The following is a 24,062-nucleotide window of genomic DNA, read 5'->3' on the forward strand; positions in this document are numbered from 1 at the left end:
CCGATGATACGTATCTGCAAAGAATAATGCCTATCAGAGGCCTTTTCTGGTGTATCAGGGACGCTGAGCCACGGGTCACGATGAATGTAATGGAGCAGAGTTTTGTCCAAGAACTTTATACTGTCCTTGTAGGCACTTGCTATCAGTGGTTCTATGTGGCCTGAAATACAGTCTTGGGGATGAGCATACAACAATCTAAATTTGCAACTAAGATTTTTTTCTGTGCTCCATACCAGCAAAACCAACCTGCTGGTTGAAATCTTTGTATATCTCACATATGTCCAATCTCAGCATGTGCTGAAATGAACCCAAAATTCCCCCAACCTGATGTCACCCTGTGTTTTCTATTTCATCATATGATATTACCATCAGCTACCTCCAAAAAAATCTGGGTCTTCTTCTCAACCTGTCCACCTCCCCACACCCCACAACAGGGACTGAATAACTCCTCCTGCTTCCACGTCCTTCACAGCTCACACACTTAGCCTATCTCATCTGTCATCGTGCCCCTTCTTGTGTTCAGCGTCCAGCACATACCTCATTTTGATCAGTATAACAGTTTCCTGGCTTGTCTCCTGATTGCGGTTCTGTTTTTACGCTTGCGGGGGGAGGGGAGAGGAGGGACAGAGGGAGAGAGACAGAATCATAAGTAGGCCCCACATCCAGCACGGAGCCCAATGTGGGGCTGCATCTCAGGACCCTGAGATCATGACCTGAGCTGAAATCAAGAGTGAGACACTCAACCCACCGAGCCACACAGGAGCCCCTCCTGATTCCAATTTTTAGACCTCTGTTACATACACCTTACTATGTCCAGAGTTGTCTTTCAAAACCCCAAACATTTTCTGTATGTTCACTGCTTATAATTTTCAGTGAGTTTTCCTAGTTTCTGAGATCAAGTTAAGCTGCATAGATTCCAACTTTTAAATGCCCCTCACCAAAGACTTCCAGGAACAAGCCTGTGGGCTGCACAAACTCTGATCTACTGACTTGCAGCAGTCTGGGCAGGGTCTGGGGGACCCTGGAATGCTGCCTGCAGGCGTCTTTATAGGAGGTCTGAGTCCCACTGAGGAATCAGAGGGGACCCTATGTGAAGCCTGGATCAGTTTCGGATGTTTGATGTCTCCCAAGGGGGTTAGCAAAGCTAATAACGAGGAATTGGGTGCTGTCAGGAGTCAAGGGCAGTTTATAAATGAGGGATCCCCCAAATTTGGGGGCATATAGTAAAGTGAGTTGGGGCATCCTCGGTAAGAAACGAGTGGTCACTCAAACCAAGTTCGTCATGCCATTTCAGAGCTGTTGAATAATGTGGGGAGAAATCACCCAGGCAAGCGGGTCAGTGTGACCTGTGTCTATTCTCTTAACCTGGTTGATACTAGTGATTTGATCTGTATCCATCCAAGCTGATTGTCACACTTTCTTTTTTTTTTTTTTTTTAAGATTTTATTTATTTATTTGACAGAGATAGAGACAACCAGCGAGAGAGGGAACACAAGCCGGGGGAGTGGGAGAGGAAGAAGCAGGCTCATAGCGGAGGAGCCTGATGTGGGGCTCTATCCCATAACGCCAGGATCACACCCTGAGCCGAAGGCAGACGCTTAACCACTGTGCCACCCAGGCGCCCCTGATTGTCACACTTTCAACCTGAATAAGAATGGACTCTTTCACTACTAACATTTGAATCTCATTTCTCATGTAGACGTTTTATAAAAATACTGACAGTTTCCCCCCAACCAAAGAAACCAGGATATCTAACCACCAATTTGCATAGGTTCCATATACTTGGAAAATGCACACAAGCTCTGTCCGGCGCCATGTCCTACCCGCCATTAAGGCCTGGCCTCAGATGCATCCTTGCCTTGAGGGTGTCTGTCGGCATGACCTGCGTGAACCCAGGCTCGTATCCGGGTTTTGAACCAGGTGGCCTCAGGACTTGGGGAACACTGGTTATGGCCATTGCCCTCCACTTCTTCCCCCAACAAATGCGGAAACTAATGTCTCTTTCTTTCTGACTGAATAATGGGAACAATGTTAGAGGAGGGAGGGACGATACTCTCCCAGATTATTCTTTTGGAAATAGTCATNGGATATCTAACCACCAATTTGCATAGGTTCCATATACTTGGAAAATGCACACAAGCTCTGTCCGGCGCCATGTCCTACCCGCCATTAAGGCCTGGCCTCAGATGCATCCTTGCCTTGAGGGTGTCTGTCGGCATGACCTGCGTGAACCCAGGCTCGTATCCGGGTTTTGAACCAGGTGGCCTCAGGACTTGGGGAACACTGGTTATGGCCATTGCCCTCCACTTCTTCCCCCAACAAATGCGGAAACTAATGTCTCTTTCTTTCTGACTGAATAATGGGAACAATGTTAGAGGAGGGAGGGACGATACTCTCCCAGATTATTCTTTTGGAAATAGTCACGTAAACTGTTTTAAAAGCCACGCTTCACACTCAGGTACTTGGGTGAAGCCCATTCTGGATCTAACACCCACAGGCTGAGCCAAGCCAGGGTGCCCCTCTCAGCTTGTTTCCTCCACTAAAAAATGAGATGGGTGCTTCCTGTGAGGGAAGACTATGGTAAAGTTAAAGTGGACGGGCTCAGGGCATTCACAACCATGGCAATTCAGAAGCAGGAATTTGCCGTCAGCCTCTGTAGCTTTACTCCTAATGGCTGCTAATAGTAGTAATGAGCTGGAGATAATGACTCACACAGTTCCGCGCCAAGAAATGCACATGTGGTCCGTGCGCATAAGCCACTTTGTCCTGGTTTTTCCTCAAGACTGGGAAGGATTTGTCTTTTTCTCACACTGAGCATACATAGCAACGATTTCTTGACTGTCTTTCTAGAACTTCTTCTTGAATGTCCACAAATACTCTCTGACATCGGTCTTATTTTCGTTGTCATTTTACGGAAGAGAAAGCGTAGCAATACAGAGAGGCCAAGAGAATCACCAAATGTCTCCCATCGGTTGTGACTCAGCGAGCATGCGGGCCAAGGGCAGGTCGCCCCAAGGTGTGCAACATTGGCGTACTGATTATTTTAGGTACAACATACTTAAGAGACAGCCTGTGTAACCAGGACTCTCAGACCTTTCCCCATCCCCCTGAAAGCGGGAAATCAGTCTTCCAGAAAGGTACCTTTCCTGTACCAGGAGGTAAAGACACATCCTTATCCACCAGAGAGAGGAAATGTTGAGCTGAGAAGCTGTACAAACACCCCGTATCACTTTCGACTCATTACTACCCCAGCCTAAATTCTGTTTAGAATTCCTTATTCATCGAAGATCCCAAAGTTGTTTACTTTGTCCTGTCAAATCCTTACAGATTTATTGTCTCTTTGTCTGAAGAGTATAAAAACCACTTGCCTTGGTCATTTCTTTGGGTCCCAATTTCATTATTGGGTCTGTAGGTGCATGTAATAGAACTTTGGTGTTTTTTCTCCTGTTAATCTGTCTCCTTTCGATTTCATTCTTACACCATCTGGAAGAATTGGAAGGGTAGAAGGAAGTACTTTCCCTCCCCTACACTGGGAATCCATGGAATCCACGTGAAACCCCGGAGCTGCCACCAATGGCGTGACTCCCAGTAGAAGGAGAGGTGGAGGGACACACATGTAGATGCAGAGAGAAAGGTGTGGACACGGGAGTCAGCCTGAGGGGGACACACTGGAAGACAGACTGACCAGAAGGACACATACCGAACAGGGGAAGGGAGCCATGGCCGGTAGTGAGGAGCTTATGGTCTTGTGTCAGACTCTCTGGGTTTATCCTCAATGCAGCCATTTATTACCTATGGGTGTTGGAGAAAGATAATTAGAAACAAAATCTCCTGCCAACCCACAAGACTTCTCTACAAAAGTAAAAGAGAAGGAAAACACTTTCATTATTGAAAAAGCATTAACCATGATGTGATGTGCATCACAGCCAATCCGCCAAAGAGATTGCAAGAACGGGGGGGAGCTCATTTTTATATAGCCAAGCAGATGCAATGCCTTACATACATGTTCTCAAGACAATAATAGCTTTGCCCTCAAGTCAGAAGTCTTGACAGGACCATTTGTCACACAGAGTGCATCCTAAATTCATCTGGTTCTGGTGACACTGTGTAAACCAGTTGGCTTTATCCAACGAGATAAGAAGTTCCTCGAGCTTGATGACAGGATACAGCTTTGCCACTTGGAATCAGGTCCTCCTGGAAGTTGGGCTCCTAATCTCCCATAGAACGTGGGAGACAGGGACCCTATCTTCTTTCAGGATGACACTGCAAAGGTGGCTCCCAGGTCCTTGAAAAAAAATACTCTTGGGTTGCAAAACTGGAAAGAGCTTTATTTAGCTTTGTGGGAAAATTACATATATCTCAAAGGGGCAGAGAAAAAATTTACAAGTTCTTTTTTGGGGTTTTTTTTTAGTTGTGTGTGTGTTTTTTTAAAGAGAACACTCTAAGAAAAGGGAGAGTGGGAAATCTCTTTTGCTCCAGGGAAGATGACAGTTTCTTTCTTTTGCCTTTAGAAGTTTCATTGGGCAACTCGGGCAATCTGTCTGTGCCTACATGTCCTCATTCAAAGTGGGGACGAAAACAGTACTCACCTCAAAGGGATTTTTTTCATGTGTTACACAAGTATTTTTAGCAGGTGCCAGGTGCAGCTGTAGATAATGTTAAAGAAGAAAATATTCAATGACTCTTGTTCAAGGTGGTCAGGCAGACTTGATTCAGGAGCACAGTGGACAGCATAGGGAGACATTAGCAATGGGATTTTACACGGATGGAGGGACAAACAGCTCAATTCAGAACACAGCATGGCCAAGTGGGAACTTAAAGCCAAGTGGCACAAGGGGGCTCAGCGGAGGATTAAAAATTACTAAGAGAAAATGTCAGGGCTTAGGACTTCTGACTTTGCTGACCTATCAGGATTCTTCCTGCAGACAGGCCAGGGTGTGTGGATATCACCTGGGAGGTGACGGGGGACCAGCAGCCTGAGTGGATGGGGGGTGGGGGAGCTGACTTGGCAGGGTTCTTGCTAAAACTAGATTTTGCAAGAGAGCACACGTAGGAGTCTAGGAGAAGGTTGAGGGGCCTGATTAATTTCTGGTCAAGTAAAGAATTTTTTTTTAAATATTTATTTATTTGACAGAGATAGAGACAGCCAGCGAGAGAGGGAACACAAGCAGGGGGAGTGGGAGAGGAAGAGGCAGGCTCATAGTGGAGGAGCCTGATGTGGGGCTCGATCCCATAACGCCGGGATCACGCCCTGAGCTGAAGGCAGACGCTCAACCGCTGTGCCACCCAGGCGCCCCCAAGTAAAGAATTTTTGACAATATGTGGACAGAGGCCCACAGAAAATGAGGGGAAATCATGACTTTTCAGACTAACTCATTGCTGCTCTCATGTCGTGAAAAATAATGTTAATCTCACATCTAATTTCAACCCTTTGCTCATTTTTATTCCTACTCCTTTGCATCAGGGATGGGGAAGTTCATTCTTGGGGTAGAAGGTCCTCTAGATGGTAGAAGGTGGGGTTAATGAAGCTCTGTAGGGCAGCAGCGATCTGTAACAACCAAAACAGGAGTCCTTCCAGTTTCCCAGTTCCATTTGCCTTTTAATAGACAAGGAATGAAACAATCCCTGGCAGGGTCCTGGGTGGCTCAGCCTATTGGACATCTGCCTTCTGCTTGGATCTCGGTCCCTATCTGGTCTCCCTGCTCAGCGGGGAGCCTGCTTCTCCCTCTGCCTTGCTTTCCGCCCCTCCCCCCACTTGTGCTCTCTCTGTCTCACAAATAAAGAGAAAACCTCTTTTTTTAAGAACAAAAACAAGCAGAGAAAATGAACCACTTGCAGAAAAGATCTCTAACCCCCTGAAGGCAGCAGAATATGCTACCCCACTTTGGTATATTGATTATGTTGAGCTATGGGCACCTGGAAAATAGGAAAGCAAGGGGAGGTGTCCTCAAAATTCCCCTAATCTGCTTCAAGACAGATTCTCCAAAAGGACCTCAATTGCTACAAATCACCTCCATAGGAGTTCATTAACCAGGGAAGATTGGCTCTTATCACAGGAGAGGAGAGGAGAAGTGGACACCGTACCCAGGCAAACTTTGTCACAAACTATCTCACCTCCCAATTATGCTTGGGATGCCCATTCATCTTTTGCAAACATCATTTACTTTCTCCTCAAAGAACCACAACCCTAATACCCTATCTCTATGAAAATGGTGTTTAGCCCAAATTCCACCCACCTCAGAGAGTTACTCGTTTTTCTCTGGGTATCTGCATGTGTATGTGAGGTACACGTGATAATAAATGCCTGCTTGTTATTCTCGTGTCCGTCTGTGTTTTATTCCAGAGATCCCAGCTTGGAACTCAGAGGGTAGGAGGAAAATCATTTCCCCACTAAAACCCCACGTGCACAGGAGGCTCATGCTGATTGTTGTCTCTCCAGATCCACGGTTGTGATTGCTCAGAAAACAGAATCTCCAGCCATCCCTTGTTATATCCCCGTGCACAAAGAAAACCTCCAGAAAGAAAGGAAAGAGACTTCGATGTGTCTGGGAGCTGTGGCCAGAAAACGGGAAAGGCTGGATCCGGAAACCTCACTAGTGGTTCGTTTTCCCACCGCACATCCTTCCTACTAAAATAATTAAACCTAATTAAGACAGAGAACATCTCTGAGCCAAACACTTGTTGTAATTGTGGAGGGACAGGGAAAGCTATACTTCAGGGACTGAGATTATGCTGAGGCTTTTCTCCTCCCTGACACGCTGACAACTTTGAAAAGTGAAGTCTTGGTTCCAGGTGATGTTAGCCAAGAGCTCCTCCAATCCAGAGGGTACAAATATGACTTGGGGGTGGTTCACCTGCCAGAAGGGGCGACAAGGAGCTTGGCCACACAGCAGGTGGCGGGCGAGCACACCTGACCCATTCTTGTCTCACTCCCTGTGCCTGAGAACCTTCCCCTCTGAAGCAGGGACCTCGCTTCTCTCTCTGACTAAGGAAGGCAGGTCGTGAGAGGGTCTGTGAGCCCGAGCCCTGGACTCCTGATCTTGCAAAGGTATGTCTCCGGGGCCAGAAAGATGATGGACCAGTTCCAGCAAATGTGCGTCCACACACGTGTGAGCACTGTGTCCTGACTTCAGGATGTGGTCCCCTGGGAGAGCTCTGGGGTGGGCTCTCACAGAAGGGGCCCGCTTTCTGTATCCGGAAATCAAGAAGGGTCAGAGAGCTTCCTGTTCCCAGGAGCAGCTCTGTTTCCTTCAGCTCCGTGGCCCTGCATTATGCCTGTGTCAGCATCCTAGCAGTGATAACATTTGTAGCCCTCCTTTGGTGCATTCCTGGGTTTTGCATATGAGCCAGCTTTGTCCTCCCCAGTCTTACAAAGCCCCCAAGTGCATGTGTGTAATTGGAAGGTTTTCCTCCTGCAGCAGCCCTTAAGCCTCCAGATCCTGATATAAACAATCACACCAGGAGTGTAAGTCAACTTCCCCCCCACATGCCAGCTGGATGGGGGTGCCTATTAGCAGCCATTAGGAGTAAAGCAACAGGGGCTGTTGGCAAATTCCTGCTTCTGAATTGCCAGGTTGTGAATGCCCTGAGGCCGTCCACTTTAACTTTACCATAGTCTTCCCTCCCAGGAAGCACCCATCTCATTTTTTAGTGGAGGAAACAAGCTGAGAGGGGCACCCTGGCTTGGCTCAGCCTGTGGGTGTTAGATCCAGAATGGGCTTCACCCAAGTACCTGAGTGTGAAGCGTGGCTTTTAAAACAGTTTACGTGAATATTTCCAAAAGAATAATCTGGGAGAGTATCGTCCCTCCCTCCTCTGACATTGTTCCTATTATTCAGTCAGAAGGAAAGACATGTGATTTATGAGGTGATACAGAACGTGGTCCCAGTTCGGATTCAGAGCTTTGAAATTTGGGGAAGATGCAGAGCTTTGAAATTTGGGGAAGACCCAAATGGGAAACATTTCATACAGAAAAGTACTGAATATACGTCCTTACATTGTTACAACTTGGTAGGATATGGAGCAGGGTGAAGGCTTGTGGAAAAGGCTTCCCAAGTATATAGAATCTATGCAAATCCTGGAAGTTAAATCAAACATCCTGGTTTATTTTGTTTGGGGGAAATTGTCAGCAGTTTTATATAAATTTCTAGGTGAAAAATGAGATTGGTTAGGTTATGATGAAAGAGTAAGCTTTTATCCAGGCCTGAAGGATTGACTGTAGGTTTGGACGGGTAGCAGTCGAGTCAGTTCTGCAGTTTACCAGGTTGGGAAAACCGATGTGGGTAAAGCTGACTGCTAAGTTACTGGAAAACATTGTTTTTCCAGGGTAAATCAGCAATGCTGAAAAGCCATTACAACTGTTCCTTTGAGTGATTTCTCTTTTCTTACCGAAGATGCCCCTCCCCACCTGGCTTCACTCCACCATTATTAGGGATCCCCAATTCTATGCTGCCCTCATTTCCTGACAACACCCATTCCTTGTTAATTGTCTTTTCCTAACTCCCTACTTCCCCTTTTCCCCCCCAGGGAAACAGTAACACATCCTGAACCTACCCAGGCTTCCCATAGAGTCTCCTCAGTGGGACTCCGTCCTCCTATAATGACCCTTGCGGGCAGCACTCCAAGCTCCCCCCGACCCTTGCCCAGGCTGCATCAAGTCAGGTCTGGGTTCGTGCAGCCCACACACTGTTTCTGGAGGTCTTTGGCAGATTAGGCTTTAAAAGTTGGGGTCCTATCTCAAAAGGCTATGCAGTTTGATTTGATGTTGAGAACTAGGAAAACCCATTGAAAACTTGTAAGGGATGAACTCACAGAATCATTTTGGGCTTTAAAAGGCAAGTCTGGAAATAGGAAGGTGTATGCATCAAAGGTATAAAAATTGGAATAATCAGGAGACAAGCCAGGAAACTGTTAATACTAATCAAAATGAGGTATGTGCTGAACACAAGAAGGGGCACGATGACAGATGAGACAGGCTGAGTGTGTGAGCTGTGAAGGATGTGAAAGCAGGAGGAGTTATTCAGTCCCTGTTGTGGGGTGTGGGGAGGTGGACAGGTTGAGAAGAAGACCCAGATTTTCTGGAGTTGGCTGATGGTAGTATCACATGAGGAAGTGGAAAAACACAAGGTGACATCAGGTTGGGGGAATTTTAGTTCTCAGCACATGCTGAGATTGAAAATATCTGGGATATAGAAACTATCAAACACATAGGTTGTCTTTGCTGGCAGGGAGCCAGAAACCAAACTCTAGATTGCAAATGTAGGTTTTTGTATTCTTATTCCCAACGTAGCATTTGTAGCTACACGGAATAATCTACCACGAGTGCTCCCAGGGAAAAGAATAGAGTTCTTTGTGCAAAAATCGGCTCTATTACATATCCTGACTGTCCTTTATACACTAGAAAAGCCCTTTGATATGAATTATTCTTTGCACATGCATATCATCATTACTCTTTCTTTCTTCAAAGGTGCTTGCTGGAGTCAAGTTTTTCTTTTTTTTTTTTTCTTTTTTTTTTTAAAGATTTTATTTATTTATTTGACAGAGATAGAGACAGCCAGCGAGAGAGGGAACACAAGCAGGGGGAGTGGGAGAGGAAGAAGCAGGCTCATAGCGGAAGAGCCTGACGTGGGGCTTCGATCCTGGAACGCCGGGATCACGCCCTGAGCTGAAGGCAGACGCTTAACCACTCTGCCACCCAGGCGCCCCTGGAGTCAAGTTTTTCTGTCCATGAGGTAAGAAATGGTTTCGAGCAATATCAAGGGACCAATGTTTCTCTTTCTCAGTCTACCTGGCATTGCGGGGAACATCTTTGTTTTTGTGAATTACATGTGCATTTTCTTTTGGGACACTAAAAAGAAATCTACACATCTAATTCTCATCCACTTGGCTTTCACAAATATCATACTACTTTTTTCCAAGATAGTGATAAAAACAATAGAACGTTTTGGTTTGAAAAACTTCCCAGATGATGCAGACTGTAAAATATTTGTGTACCTGGAGAGGGTGGCCCGAGGCCTGTCGATCTGCACCAGCAGCTTGCTCACTGTGGTCCAGGCCACCACCATCAGCCCCAGAGCCTCCATGCGTGCCAGCTTCAAGCCAACATCCACATGCCATCTCCTTTCCTTTTTCCTCTTCCTTTGGATACTCAATTCCTTGCTCAGCACAAACTTACTCTATTACATGAAAAACATCAGCAGCCTAAACAGCTCACACATTGGTCAAAGTGACAGGTACTGTTACTTCCTACCAGTAGGCCAGACAGTAAGATGGATGTTTCTCATTCTCCTGGCCCTGTGAGATTTCCTCTTCCTGGGACTGATGGGCTGGGCCAGTGTCTACATGGTACTCATTCTCCATAAGCACCACAAGCATGCCCGCTACCTACAGAAATGCAAGGTTCTCTACCACAACCCCCCCGAGATAAGAGCTGCTCACAGTGTTCTTCTGATGCTTTGTTTTCTGTTCTTTCATTGGGCAGATTGTATATTTCATTATGCGTAAATTCCTCCTTTGACAGTACTTCTTTTGTATTAGTGATCCGAGAATTTTTAGCGGTTGGTTATGCCATTCTCAGCCCATTCATGCTGATGCACAGAGATAGACATGTGGTTGAATGTTTTGCACATTTACAAAAACTAGGAAAATATCTGTTTTGTCACTGATCCTTCTATTAAGAGTGTTTGAAATAACTATTAGTTTTGCTATGCTGTGTTTAGAAATAAAAAATGGTACAAGTAACGTGAACATGGAACAAATATGTTAAAGATGTAATGAAACTTGTTCCCATACAAAAAACTGGGGACCTTGGGCCCTGACCTGACACAGGAGACCATGAACAGGGACTCAGTTATCTTGTTTTCCATCCTGTCACCCTCAAGAAGTAACTTCAATTCTCATGTTGGTACGATGGCTCCTTCACTACCAAGACTCCAGGAGTAACAAGCAGAAAATAATTTGGACAACCTTATCAAAATTACGAGAGCATTTACCATACCCAGTAATTCCACTTCTAAGACCTGATCCTATAAAAGTCATTGTTCATGTGAGAATTACAGTAGAAAATATTATACATTGCGGAGTTATTTTTTCAGAAGTAACTTAATATCCAGCCAAAGAGTTTCGTTTCCTAGTTATTTGAAAACATCCATCCATACACAAATATCCACACTTACAAAGGGATTTTATGAAATTTATGAAAGAATGAGCAAGTTCAAATGTTCGCAGAGGGTGTGATATTCCTGGCAAATTTTTATCAGTGAAAGAAAAGCAATTCCAGAGCACTGGTGTCAAACGGAGTAGAATATATTTAATTTGACATTATGTACATGAAGAATCTCTGGAAGAATAAAAAAACTGTAAGAATGGTTCCCTATTTTGATAAAAGCCAGGTAAATGGAGGCAGTGTAGGCAGAAGTTCATTTTATATCTCTCTATATTTTCTGATTTGCTAAGATGTGAATGTATCTTTTTTTTTAGATATTTATTTGAGAGAGAGAGAGAGAGAGAGAGCACAAGTAGGGGAAGAGGGAGAGTCAGGCTCCTGCTCAGCAGGGAGCCCGACGTGGGGCTGGACCCCAGGACCCTGGAACCCTGACCTGAGCCATAGGCAGACACCTAACCGACTGAGCCACCGAGGCGCCCCAGTGAATGTATCTTTTTTAAATCAATAAGCTAAGTTTGAAACCAATATGGGGGTTTGTCTAGACATCACTTCTGAGTGCTCTGGTCCCCCACAATGCAATCAGTCTCTGTATTATCAAAGAGCACAAAATAACCTGGCTTTACATTAATGTCAATGAAGAATTTAGTTCTTAATTTCTTAAATTGGAAATACTCATAGGTATGTATGTACTGTGTATGCTTCTGGCAATAGTATGTCTGATGAAGCCATCTTGAAAACCATCTGATCCTTCTTTATTTATTACATATGTTTATAGTACAAAAATCTTAGAATTGATGTAAATAGGCTTTCCCTACTTTTTTAAGAATCTCTTTACCATAGTTCAGTTGTGTTTATGTATGCGTGTGGGTATTTTATTCCTGGACTAAACAACGGTAATTACCTACTTGTTTTTGGCTTCATTATACCATGTCCCCACAGCTTTAATAACCTATTTCTGTTATGTTATACTGGAATTTTTTTGAAAGCTTATTGTGGTCACAGTGTTTTGGGTGCCTGAAGGCTCCAGAACGGAGCATTTCATGAGCTTGGAGTTTTCCCAGATCTGTGTGGAGCACAGGAAGCTGAGAGTCTTGACCAGCTGTGCAAAGGCAAGCCTGTGGGTGTGGAAGGAGGACCCCGCGGTCGCAGCAGGAAATGAGCTCGGGCCCACCTCAGGGAGGCGACTGTGTTGCACGTGCTCCTCTCCCCCATTCCTCGTGGTCTCCAGAGCATCCTACCTCCGTCCCTTCCCTCTCTGCTCCCACGAACTTGAAGGAGACATTTGGTCTTTCCATGAAAGCCATCCATTGTGACACGCCCCACCACTGCCCCAGTCCCTCAGCACCCCCCCCCCCCCGACGCTTTCAGTGACTGGTTTTGGATTTAGCCAACAGGCCAACCTCTGAGACTGACGAGGGCAGGAGACTTTGTTCACGCAGTCATCGCCAGGCAATCCTCTGCCTTCAAGGAATATTTACTGAAGACATGAGAGTAACTGGAGGAGTTCAAATGCATGTCACCCCGGATGTCTAAGTAATGCCACACAAAGTTCTCCTCCAGTTACTCCTTGGGACAAGCATTAAAATATGCAAAGAAATGAGAAGGATAAGAACCATTCGTATGGGGTTGAGGGCAGAAGGACGAACACTGAGGAGAAATTGGGAAAGGCAGGTACAGTCGGCTGGAACCCCCACCTCCAGGTGTAAAAACACACAGCCCTGTCGCACCACCATAAAATGGCAACCTGTGTATTCCTTTCACCAAAAGGGTTACCATACAATGGAGTACCTTTGTGTGCGAGGGAAGTGTTTTCCTTCTATTGGTTTTCCACAGACCACTCGATTCTGTGAAGCCTGCTGTTTGAGCAGAGTCCTATGTTCAGATTTTCTTTCCCATTAATGCAGTTTCTTTTTCTCTCCATTAGAAATAACCCAAAACTCTAAGTATATTCACAGGCGGGCCTATGAGGTTTTCGATGGTTCCTGAACTAGGCGATGTGGAAGAGATGCTGCTGAGTTTGTGTCCTGAAGGTAGAACAGGTTCCCAAGGAGAGGAATTGGGAAACGCAGGCCCAGAGGAGGTGCCTGGGCTGGACCCGCCCCTAGAGGGCGGCACCGAAGCTCTCAGGTGAGTCTGCGGATGTTTCGATGTGATTATTTCCAATTTTCAATGTGTTTTTAAATGGCTATAATAAAACGTCTTTACTTTTTTTTTCTAAAAGAAGATTTTGGAAAAATATTTTTAATAAATTATCTTAAAGGTAATAGTTTTTAAACAGAGGACAAGGTATTTGCAAAAACTAGTTGAAATGCAGGAGGGAAAAAATTCCAATCATGTTCCTGAAGGGATAGATCTCAAACATCTCTCTCACTCTCTCTCTTTCTCTATCTATCTATCTAAAACCTATATTCTATTGTTATGTGAATATGAAAAACAAAATTTCCATTGTACTGGAGAAATTGGCTTACTGAAGCATTCGTGGTAACACTGTAAAATGAAACAACAAATTTGGCCGATTGCTAAAAAGATTCACAGAGTTCAGGCCTTTGACTAATTCTCCTAATTATGAATTGGATAAAAACAAAAGCTCTTCAGGGAGTATGCTAAATATCAAGAGACTAGATGAGATTGGGTAAAATGGAGGAAAAATCTGCTCTAAAAAACTAATGTCACAGACACAGGAATACTCCCTTAAGGAGGAAGGGGTGAACAGCCGAGGTCATACAGTCAGGAAAGACGAGGGTCAACTTCTCCAGGTGAAACTCAGGACGCTGAACAGATTTTCTTTCTTTCTTCCTTTCTTTCAAATGTATTGCTGTAAGTAATCTCCACAGCAAAGTGGGTCTGGAACCCATGACTCCCAGAGCGCTATCCACCGAGCCAGCCAGCCAGCCAGGCCCTGAGCAGACATGTGAGGGGGGCATGTCCCCAGCTGGAAAGGCCAGGAGGAGACTTTTGAAAATATTCATGGTCTTTCACACAAAAGCACAGAACCGACGAAGGTGGGACTTGAACCCACGCGTGCAGAGCACAATGGATTAGCAGTCCATCGCCTTAACCACTCGGCCACTCCGTCTGCACACCACGCCCTCTGGGGTTCTTGATTCCAGAGTTGACACTTGGGAACTCCTTGGATGCAAGGACATTTTGGGGACGGAGACGTCCGGGGGACACGGAGCTGGCCGGCTCCCACACGAATGGGCCAAGGGTTGGACTGGAAAACTCGCGAAGGGGAAAAGGCGGGCTCAGCGCTCCCAGGACAGGACAGGGGTCCAGCGGCGCCTGGCGGGGGGTCTGGTTCGCGGGCTCAGGCGGCCCGGCCCCCAGGGGCGCATGCGCGCGGGCGGTGGGCGTGGCCCGGCGGCGCGGGAACCCGTGCGCGCTCAGCACCTGCTCCGAGGGCGCCCCCGAGCCGGCCGCGGGCAGGGGCTCCCAGAGCCGGTCCCCCAGGAGCCGCCCGCGAGGGACCTGGCGAGTCCGGACTGCGAATTCGTGGTAACTTGGACAGTTTGGGAGATGGGACGACGGGTCTACTCCGCGTCCTTACCGCCTCGACGCTGCGGGGAAAACTGCGCCCAGAAGAAGCCTTAACTCGCGGGGCTCCTCTCCCGCGCCTCCGCCTCAGAGGAACCGTGAGTTCAGTGCCCTCATAGTTTCCGATGTGACATTTCATGATTTAGCCCAACCATGCAACACCCAGGGTTCATCACGAGTGCCCTCCTAAACCCCCATCATCTGTTTCCCCATCCCCCCACCCACCTCCTCTCTGGTGACCAGGAGTGTGTTCTCCAGAGTTTAGACTCTGTTTCTTGGTTTGCCTCTCTTTCCCCGCTTTTCTTCTTTTGTTTTGTGTCTTAAATTCCACATAGGAGTGGAATCATAAGGTATTTGTCTTCTCTGACCGACTGGATCGCTTATTAGCATTATACTCTCCAGCTCCGTCCAGGTGGTAGACAATGGCAAGACTGCATTCTTTCCGTGGCTGAGTACTAGTCCATTGTGTGTATCTATACACCACTTCTTCCTTATCCATCCGTCAGCCGATGCGTACTTGGGCTGTTACCATAGTTTGGCTGTTGTAAATATTGCTGCTATAAACATCAGGGTGCATGGACCCCTTCAAATCGGTATTTTTATATCCTTTGGGTAAATACCTCTTAGAGCAATTGATGGATTGCTCAAGACTAACCTTCAGAAAATAGAACTGCCCCATGAAGGTTAGTGTTGAGCAAGTTTTCTAGAGGTGGCGGGGGGGGCGGGGGTGTCCCAGACTGAGGAGGGCCTGAGCAAAGGCAGGGAGGCGCGCAGTACCTAGAGGAATGGCGAGGAAGCCCTGAGAGTCCGTGCCCTTGACTCACAGCTCCTCAGGTCCAGTATTTGCCTCAGGGGCTATTCGTTGTTATTTTAAAAAGGTATTTTTTTTTTTAATTTAGAGATTATTTCAAACAGAAAACTTTGCAGGATCAATTTATAGCACCAAGTTTATTCTTGTGTATAGTGTGAAGAACAGATTCAATTTTAACTTTCTCCAAATAGCCTGTAATTGTTTCAGAAGCCTGTATTAAAATCTTTTTCTTGGGGATTTGAAATACCACTTTTATCTTATGCTAGACTTGCACATGTAGTTGTATCTATTCGTGAAATTTCTGCTCAGCGTACTGTCTGTCTGCCTTCTTATGCACCAGTAACACACTGTTGATCATAGGTGTTTGGTTGTATAGTTTTATGGGAGGGCCAGTTTCCCTTGAAGGTTTTCTATTTGGTATTTTCTTAGATATTCCTGTATGTTTATTTTTCCTTATTAACTTGATGATAAACTTTTCAAGCTCCATGAGTAAGCTCACTGGACATTTTTATTAGGACCACATTAAATTTGTAAATACCTTAGGGACGCCTTCCTCCATCTTTCCATGCTGCCATAATGGTGCGAGTGGATGTCCCGGCAGGTGCTCTCAAGAGCATTAACAGTGCGGAGAAGAGAGGCAAATGCCACGTTCTTATTCGGCCATGCTCCCAAGTCATCATCTGGTTTCTATCTGTGATGAAGAAACCTGGTAACATTGGCAAATTTGAAATCATTGATGATCACAGAGCTGAGAAAATTGTTGTGAACCTCACGGGCAGGTTAAACAAGTGTGGAGTGATCAGCTCTAGATTTGATGTACAACTCAAACTCTAGAAAAATGGCACCGTAATCTGCTCCCGTCCACCATTTTGCTTCCCTTGTACTGACAAGCTCAGCAGGCATCATGGAGAAGCAAGAGGGAAACAAACAGGAAGGAAACTCCTGGGATTCTTTTTCTAGGGATGTAATACCTACATGCAAATAAAATGCCTCAGTGGAGAAATAAAATAAAATAAATACCTTGGGGAGAAGTGAGTTCTCGATGATGTGACATCGATATCAAGAATGAGGGTTGTCTTTCCATTTGTTTAAGGCTACTCTGCATCTTTCAGGGGTGTTTTAAGTCGATTGCTAAGATTTTGTTGTTTTTGAGTTTTTATAAGTGAGGTTGCCTAATGGATTATATCCCCTCACCAATAATTCTTTGGTTATAGAGATGCTATTATTTAAATGTTTTAAAGATTTACTTCTTTATTTGAGAGAGTAAAAGAGACAGCAGGCGGGGAGGGACAGAGGGAGAGAATGTTTCAAGCAAATGTGGCACTGAGCTCAGAGCCTGACGTGGGGCTCAGTCCCACCACCCATGAGATCATGACCTGAGCTGAAACCAAGAGTGAGATGCTTAACCAGCTGAGCCACCCAGACGTCCCAGAAATGCTGTTGTTTTTACATGTTAATTTTATATTATCTTGCTGAATTGTAGTATTATTTGAATTAGTTTTATCATTGATTCTCTAATGGAAATTTGATTTTTCTAATGGAAATTTCCTTGACAGAAATATCCTATGTCTATGCTGTCCAATATGGTAGGCACCAGCTCCCTGTGGCTATGAAACCCTTGAAATGTATGACTGGGGGAACTGAATTTTTATTTTTGTGATGAGTTCATTTAAATTTAAGGAGCCATGTATGGCTAGTGGCTTCTGTCCTAGACAGTGCACCTGTAGAGCTTTCCCAGTATACTATGTCACCTGTAAAAATAGTTGTCTCTCTTCTTTTCCAGGTCTTACACCTGTAATTGCTGTCCTTAGGCTGTCAAGAAAATGTTTTCTATGTAGTGAAAATAACCGGCACCCTTGCATTGTTTCTGCCATTAGTGGAAATGGTTTCAGGGTTTCTTCATTAAGATGTTGGCTTAAGGATTGAATTTTATATGGGTTTTTTTTTTTATCCTGACAAGGAATAATTAATTATTTTATATTTTCTCAAGGTTTTTTCTTAGAAACAGGTGAATTTTGCCAAGGGTTTTTTCAGGATCAATGGAGGTAATCATGTAATCATAGGGGGCTTTTTTCCTCCTTCCAACTCTTAAATCGGTGTGATATTGATAGCTCTCCTAATTCTGAATTATCGTTCCATTTCTAGTATCGACCCTGCTTGTTCATGGTGGGTTAATACTGGCTAACATCTTATTCAGATACTCTATTGGTTTCCAGAACATGTTGGTCTGAAATTTTCTTTCTGTGGGTATGCTAACTTTATTGGGTTTGGGTATTAATATTATACCTGTTCATTAAAAGAACTTGAAAGTTTTCTCTCATTTCCTGTCAACTGAAACAAGTCCCATAGTCTTGGGATGGTTTGTACCCCAGTAGTTTTGTGGAATGCCCCAGTGAAACCGTCTGAGGTTTTTGGTCTCGTTTTGCTTTGTTTCGGTTTGTTCATTGTGATCGTTTTTGGCCTACTTTTCCTCTTCTATGGAAGTTTGGGATTGCCCTCTTCAAAAGGCATGTTTCTGAAGATTTCCCAGACTTCCTGTATGTCACACAGGGTTTGTAAAGAAATAGGGTTTTCAGAAGCTGTTTCTTTTGCAATGAGAGGCACCCCCAGAATATGTAGTCGATTGTATTGCTCCTCTCTGCCGCCTCCTTACACTCTCTGATCTGAAACTAGAAGATGTAAGTTGAAATTATGACTGTCCTTTGTCCTTTGTTGCTTGTCCAGTTAGTAGCTTAGCCATAGGACAGAGTCTGGCTCTTGCGGAGAAAACTGACTTTTTTCAGAGTATGTTTCCCAGTGAGGATTGTCCCGTTTTGAAAGTACTGCCACGGACTCATTACAAAAGGAAATTGGGAAAGTGTAAAGATCCGAGTTATGAACTATTCCAATTTAAAATGTGTTCAACTGATGGTCTAGTGTTTCCAGTTTGGTCTCTAGGTTACAGAGGTATCTAAGCCCAACAATTTGTCGTCTCCAAGGCACGTGGCTATCAGTGATACATAAATACTTACAATGTGTTTTCCTTTCTAGACAAGCAAGGCTATTGTCCTCTTACTGATTCGAGTACCAACAATTACAGCAGGTCGTATTCGCAGTAAAAGCTGTTTCATGAGATTTCGTCCTGAGTCGCTGCCAAACGTTGCACCTCGCTGTGGCTCTCCAGGCTTCTTAGGGTCACCCTTCTTCCCAGCCAGCATGCCCTAATCGTTAGGCCTTATGTAGCGCCTTACGTGGAGCTGGAGAGAGGGACAGTGATCTAGAAACACACGCATGGTTTCTCCAGCACTGTGTTGTGGACTGAGTCTCACAGACAACTGCCAGCTTGTCCCCAGTCCAACCAGGAGGCAGAAACTACACCAGTTCTGTGCACGGGGGGAATTTAATATGGAGAGTTGCTCCATCACGACGGGGTTATTCACATGGCACCTGTAAGTAAGAAGCCAAGGCAAAGGTTTAGCAGAGGTCGCAGCCTCGGTAAGCAGCTACTAACACTAGGGCTGAGAGAACGAGGAAAGAGGCTGGCATTATCGATCCACAGACAGTGGAGAAGCACCAGGGAGCTGACGCAGACGGCGAGGGCTGGAGTCTGATCTCGGAGAAGGGGACCCCGGACTCGGGACTAAACGCCTGAAGACGAGCAGTGAGAGCTGAGGTCCGGCATGGGCAGCATGGCAGCGGCTCCTGCCAGGGCTGGGAAAACTGTCCAGAGGACGCGCCCCAGGCAGGACGGAGGCTCAGAGTCAGGTTCCCAGGCAGGCTGGGCGCCAGACTCCTGGACCCCTTTCCGCAGGTCCCCGGAGGCCAGGGCTGCCCTCGGCCTTCTTGCTGTCTCCTGTCCTTTTCCCAAAGCTGAGCTTTCGTGTTCTCCGCTCGCAGGAGGTTACCAGCGGCAGATTCCAGGAGGTGAAAGTACAGCAAAGCACAGTCCTTTCTTCTCTGGGCTCTTGCGGGCGCGGTGTGCGTGGAGAGCCCGGTGGGTCCCGGATCCCTGCGCCCCCGGGGTCTCATCTCCTCCCGGGGCACCGCGCGTGCAGGAGAGACGTGCCCCCAGCACATTCGGTGCTGGGGGGCAGGGGGTTCATAGGGAGGTTGGTGTCTTCTCCAGTCGCAGCCGCGGGGGAGGCCGGCAGGTCGCAGCCCTCTGATCTGTCAGTGCAGTTCCCGAACCTCCCCTTCGCCTGCCTTCGGCTGCCTTTTCCTCAATGCTGAAGGAAGGTGGGTGTTGTGGCTGCACACAGGGTTCCTCCTGCCCTGGCCTCACTGGCCTCCATTCCTAGGACGCGAAGACCTTATCTGGGCTGTTCCACCTGTCCCGCCGAGCACCCACCCCACACCGCAACGTCAAGCGCTATGACTTACCATCCGTCAGGTTCCAGGCCACGGAATTCCTGGATGAGGAGCCTCTGATCCCCTTCCAGACACACGCACGTCCAGGGATAAAGGTGTTTGACCCTTAGCAACCGCAGATTGGTCAACCACTTCCTGTGTGATGGGACCTCTGGAGCCCTTGTTGCGTTATGGGCAGTCAAGCCCAGGCGGGAGGCAGCCCCACCTATGCCCCGGAAACTCCGAGTAGCACCCCCAGTTTCACCCAGCTTTGGGAAACCACCTGGGAGCCCCTGTATAGTAAAATTGACAATGTTATAGTAGATTCGGGTGTAAGCATACTGATTCCACAATTCTGTGCATTCCTCGATGCTGACCACCATTCTGTCATGATCTTCTTGCTGGTGGAGGGTCTTGCTTTGATGTTGATGGCAGCTGGCTGATCAGGTGCTGGTTGCTGAAGGCTGGGGTGGCTGTGGCGATTTCTTAACGTAAGACTGCAGTAAAGTTTGTCCCATCCATCTCCTCTCACAGATGATTTCTCTGTAGCATGTGATGCTGTTTGATGGCATTTCACCCACAGTAGAACTTCGTTCACAATTGGGGTCAATCCTTGCAAACCCTGCCCCGGCTTTATCAACTCAGTTACTGTAATTTTCTGAATCCCTCGTTGTCATTTCAACAGTCTTCACAGCATCTTCTCCAGGAGTAGGTTCCAGCTTATTTTCTTTGACTCACCCATAAGAAGCAACTCCCCCTCTGTCACAGTTCCATCGTGAGATTACAGGCATGCAGTCAGGCTCCACTTCTAATTCTACTCTTCTCGCCATTTCCACCACTACTGAAGTCTCGAAGCCCTCGAGGTCATCCATCAGGTGGAAGTAAGTTCTTCCAAACTTCTGTGAATGTTCATATTTTAACCTCTTCCCATGAAACTCAAATGTTCTGAATGGCTTCTAGAATGGTGAATCTTTTCCGGAGGGTTTTCAATTTACTTTGCCCAGAGCCATCAGAGGAATCACAATCTATGGTAGTCATAGCCTTACGAAATGTATTTCTAAAATAATAAGACTCGAAATCAAACTTATTCCTGGTCCCATGGGCTGCAGAATCGATGTGGCAACAGGCATGAAAACAACCTTGATCTCGTACGTGTCTGTCAGTGCTCTTGGGTGAGCAGGTGCAGTTGTCAATGAGCAGTCATATTTTGAAAGGAATTTTTTTTTTCTGAGCAGTAGGTCTCAACAGTGGGCTGATAATATTCAGTAAAGCATGTTGTAAAAAGATGTGCTGTCATGCAGGCTTTGTTCCACTTACAAAGCACAGACAGAGTAGATTTTGCAAAATTTTTAAGAGCCCTAAAATTCTCTGAATTGTAAATGAGCATTGGCTTCAACTTAAAGTCATTGGCTGCATTAGCCCCGAACAGGAGAGTCAGCCTGTGCTCTGAAGTGTTAAGCCCAGGCATTGACTTCTCCTCTCTAGGTAGGAAAGTCCTAAATGGCATCTTCTTCCAACAGAAGGCTGCTTGGTCTACTTTGAAAATCTGTTGTTTCGTGTAGCCACTTTCACGAATTTCCTCACCTCGACTTTCTGGAGAACTTGCTGCAGCGTCTCCATCAGCACCTGCCGCTTCACCTTGTACTTGTGTGTTGTGGGGACGGCTTCTTTCCTTAACCTAATAAACCAACGGCTGCTAGATTCACTCTTTTCTTCTGCAGCTTCCTCATCTTTCTCAGCCTTCACAGAATTGAAGACAGTTGGCCTCGTGGTCTGGATGAGGCTTTGGCTGAAGGGGGTACTGTGACTGGTTTGATCTTCTATCCAGACCACTGAGACTTTCTCTGTATCAACAATGGGCTGTTTCACTTTCTTATCATCCTTGTGTTTGCTGGAGTAGCACATTTCATTTCCTTCGGAAACTTTCCCTTCTCATTTACAGTTTGGCACAGGAGGCCAGTCTTTCGGCCTATCTTGGCTTTAGACATGCCTTCCTGATTAAGCTACATCATTTCTAGCTTTTGATTTAAAATGAGGCATGTGTAATTCTCAGAACACTTGAACACTTCGAGGCCAGTGTAGGGTTCCTCATTGGCCTAATTTCAATATGGTTGTGTCTCGGAGAATGGGAAGGCTGGAGGAGAAAAAAAGGAGATGGGGGAAAGGCCAGTCGATGGAGCAATCAGAACGCACACATTTATTGATTAAGTTCACCATCTTATATGGGGGCAGGTCCTGGCACCCCAAAACAATTACAGTGGCAACACCACTGATTACAGATCACCATCATAAATGTAATAATAATGAAGATGTGTAGCGGCGCCTGGGTGGCACAGTGGTTAAGCGTCTCCCTTCGGCTCAGGGCGTGATCCCAGCGTTATGGGATAGAGCCCCACATCAGGCTCCTCTGCTATGAGCCTGCTTCTTCCTCTCCCACTCCCCCTGCTTGTGTTTCCTCTCTCGCTGGCTGTCTCTATCTCTGTCAAATAAATAAATAAAATCTTAAAAAAAAAATAATGAAGATGTGTAGGAGTGTGGGAATTACCAGTATGTGACCCAGAGACACAGGTGAGCAAACGCTGTTGGAAAAATGGCACCAGCAGACTTGCTGTATAAAGGGTTGTCGCCAACCTGCAATTTGTAAGAAACGCAGTGTCTGTGAATCGCCACAAAGTGAAGTTCAGTAAAACAAGGTGTGCCTGAAATAGGACGGCCCCATAATATTCTGATCTAATCAGAATCCTGCCGACTGTGAAACATATGTAGTTGTTATGGTACCCTTTTTGGTATCATAAATATGTGATATTTGTATTGACTAGAGAGGATCTTGAAATTCGAAGATAGTTTAGCTGTGAAAGACATCTTAAGCTCATTTTTATTCTCAATCTGGCCAGCAAAAATGATGACGGGGGAAAAGACATAACGATAAAGCTTGAGAGTCCACGGGCAAGACATACTCTCCACAATAGTTTTCAAATAAAGTAGAAACAAGCTGTAATGACCTTTACCTTTTGATTTTAATAAGAAGCTTTGGATAACAATGGTTTCAGAATAGGTCAAAACCCAGAGAGTTAATGAGAAATTTTAGTGATAAAGAGGAGCTTTTGCTTTCTGGGCAGAAAATAATTTATCTATTTATTTTATTTTTAATTTAAATTCCATTACCCAACATATAGTACATCAGTATTTTTTGGAGTAGTGTTCAATGAGTCATCAGTTGTGTATAACCACCCAGTGCTCATCACGTCATGTACCCTCCTTCATGCCCATCACCGTTACCCCATCCGCCCACCCGCCTCCCCTTCTATGAGCCTCAGTTTGTTTCCCAGAGTCAGGAGTCTGTCATGGTTTGTTTCCCTCTCTGATTTCTTCCCATTTAAATTTCCTTCCACAGTTTGGCTGTTGTGGACATTGCTGCTATGAACATTGGGGTGCAGGTGCCCCTTCTCTTCACCATGTCTGTACCTTTTTGGTAAATACCCAGCAGGGCAATGGCTGGGTCGTAGGGTAGTTTTTCTCTCGGTATCTGCATGTGTATGTGAGGTACACGTGATAATAAATGCCTGCTTGTTATTCTCGTGTCCGTCTGTGTTTTATTCCAGAGATCCCAGCTTGGAACTCAGAGGGTAGGAGGAAAATCATTTCCCCACTAAAATCCCACGTGCACAAGAGGCACATGCTGATTCTTGTCTCTCCAGATCCACGGTTGTGATTGCTCAGAAAACAGAATCTCCAGCCATCCCTTGTTATATCCCCGTGCACAAAGAAAACCTCCAGAAAGAAAGGAAAGAGACTTCGATGTGTCTGGGAGCTGTGGCCAGAAAACGGGAAAGGCTGGATCCGGAAACCTCACTAGTGGTTCGTTTTCCCACCGCACATCCTTCCTACTAAAATAATTAAACCTAATTAAGACAGAGAACATCTCTGAGCCAAACACTTGTTGTAATTGTGGAGGGACAGGGAAAGCTATACTTCAGGGACTGAGATTATGCTGAGGCTTTTCTCCTCCCTGACACGCTGACAACTTTGAAAAGTGAAGTCTTGGTTCCAGGTGATGTTAGCCAAGAGCTCCTCCAATCCAGAGGGTACAAATATGACTTGGGGGTAGTTCACCTGCCAGAAGGGGTGACAAGGAGCTTGGCCACACAGCAGGTGGCTGACCCATTCTTGTCTCACTCCCTGTGCCTGAGAACCTTCCCCTCTGAAGCAGGGACCTCGCTTCTCTCT

At 45.9% G+C, this 24,062-nt stretch overlaps 1 protein-coding gene, 1 non-coding gene and 1 pseudogene across 2 annotated transcripts; 2 read left to right on the top strand and 1 right to left on the bottom strand.

The window, feature by feature from the left end:
* Window positions 1-5,231: 5,231 nt before the first annotated feature.
* Window positions 5,232-14,115, top strand: LOC100478530 (annotated as a pseudogene).
* Window positions 14,116-14,158: 43 nt separating this feature from the next.
* TRNAS-GCU lies at window positions 14,159-14,240 on the bottom strand. Its single transcript has one exon. It is a non-coding gene; the product is annotated as a tRNA-Ser (tRNA).
* Window positions 14,241-14,268: 28 nt separating this feature from the next.
* Window positions 14,269-24,040, top strand: LOC117800850. The gene is made up of 3 exons (XM_034653398.1): window positions 14,269-14,796; window positions 23,438-23,461; window positions 23,534-24,040. The coding sequence occupies exons 1-3, from the start codon at window positions 14,299-14,301 to the stop codon at window positions 23,729-23,731; spliced, it is 720 nt and encodes a 239-aa protein (XP_034509289.1). The 5' UTR covers window positions 14,269-14,298; the 3' UTR covers window positions 23,732-24,040.
* The last annotated feature ends 22 nt before the right edge of the window (window positions 24,041-24,062 follow it).

The sequence above is a fragment of the Ailuropoda melanoleuca genome, unplaced genomic scaffold (assembly GCF_002007445.2).
Source record: "Ailuropoda melanoleuca isolate Jingjing unplaced genomic scaffold, ASM200744v2 unplaced-scaffold8419, whole genome shotgun sequence".
Lineage (NCBI taxonomy): Eukaryota > Metazoa > Chordata > Mammalia > Carnivora > Ursidae > Ailuropoda > Ailuropoda melanoleuca.

What these genes read in the sequence shown, in the direction of transcription:
- LOC117800850 (XM_034653398.1), top strand. Translation starts at nt 14,299, where the DNA reads ATGCAAGGACATTTTGGGGACGGAGACGTCCGGGGGACACGGAGCTGG. An exon ending in GCCTCCGCCTCAGAGGAACC is followed by an intron (nt 14,797 to 23,437) that starts GTGAGTTCAGTG and finishes GTTTTATTCCAG; the next exon opens with AGATCCCAGCTTGGAACTCA. An exon ending in CCCAGCTTGGAACTCAGAGG is followed by an intron (nt 23,462 to 23,533) that starts GTAGGAGGAAAA and finishes TTGTCTCTCCAG; the next exon opens with ATCCACGGTTGTGATTGCTC.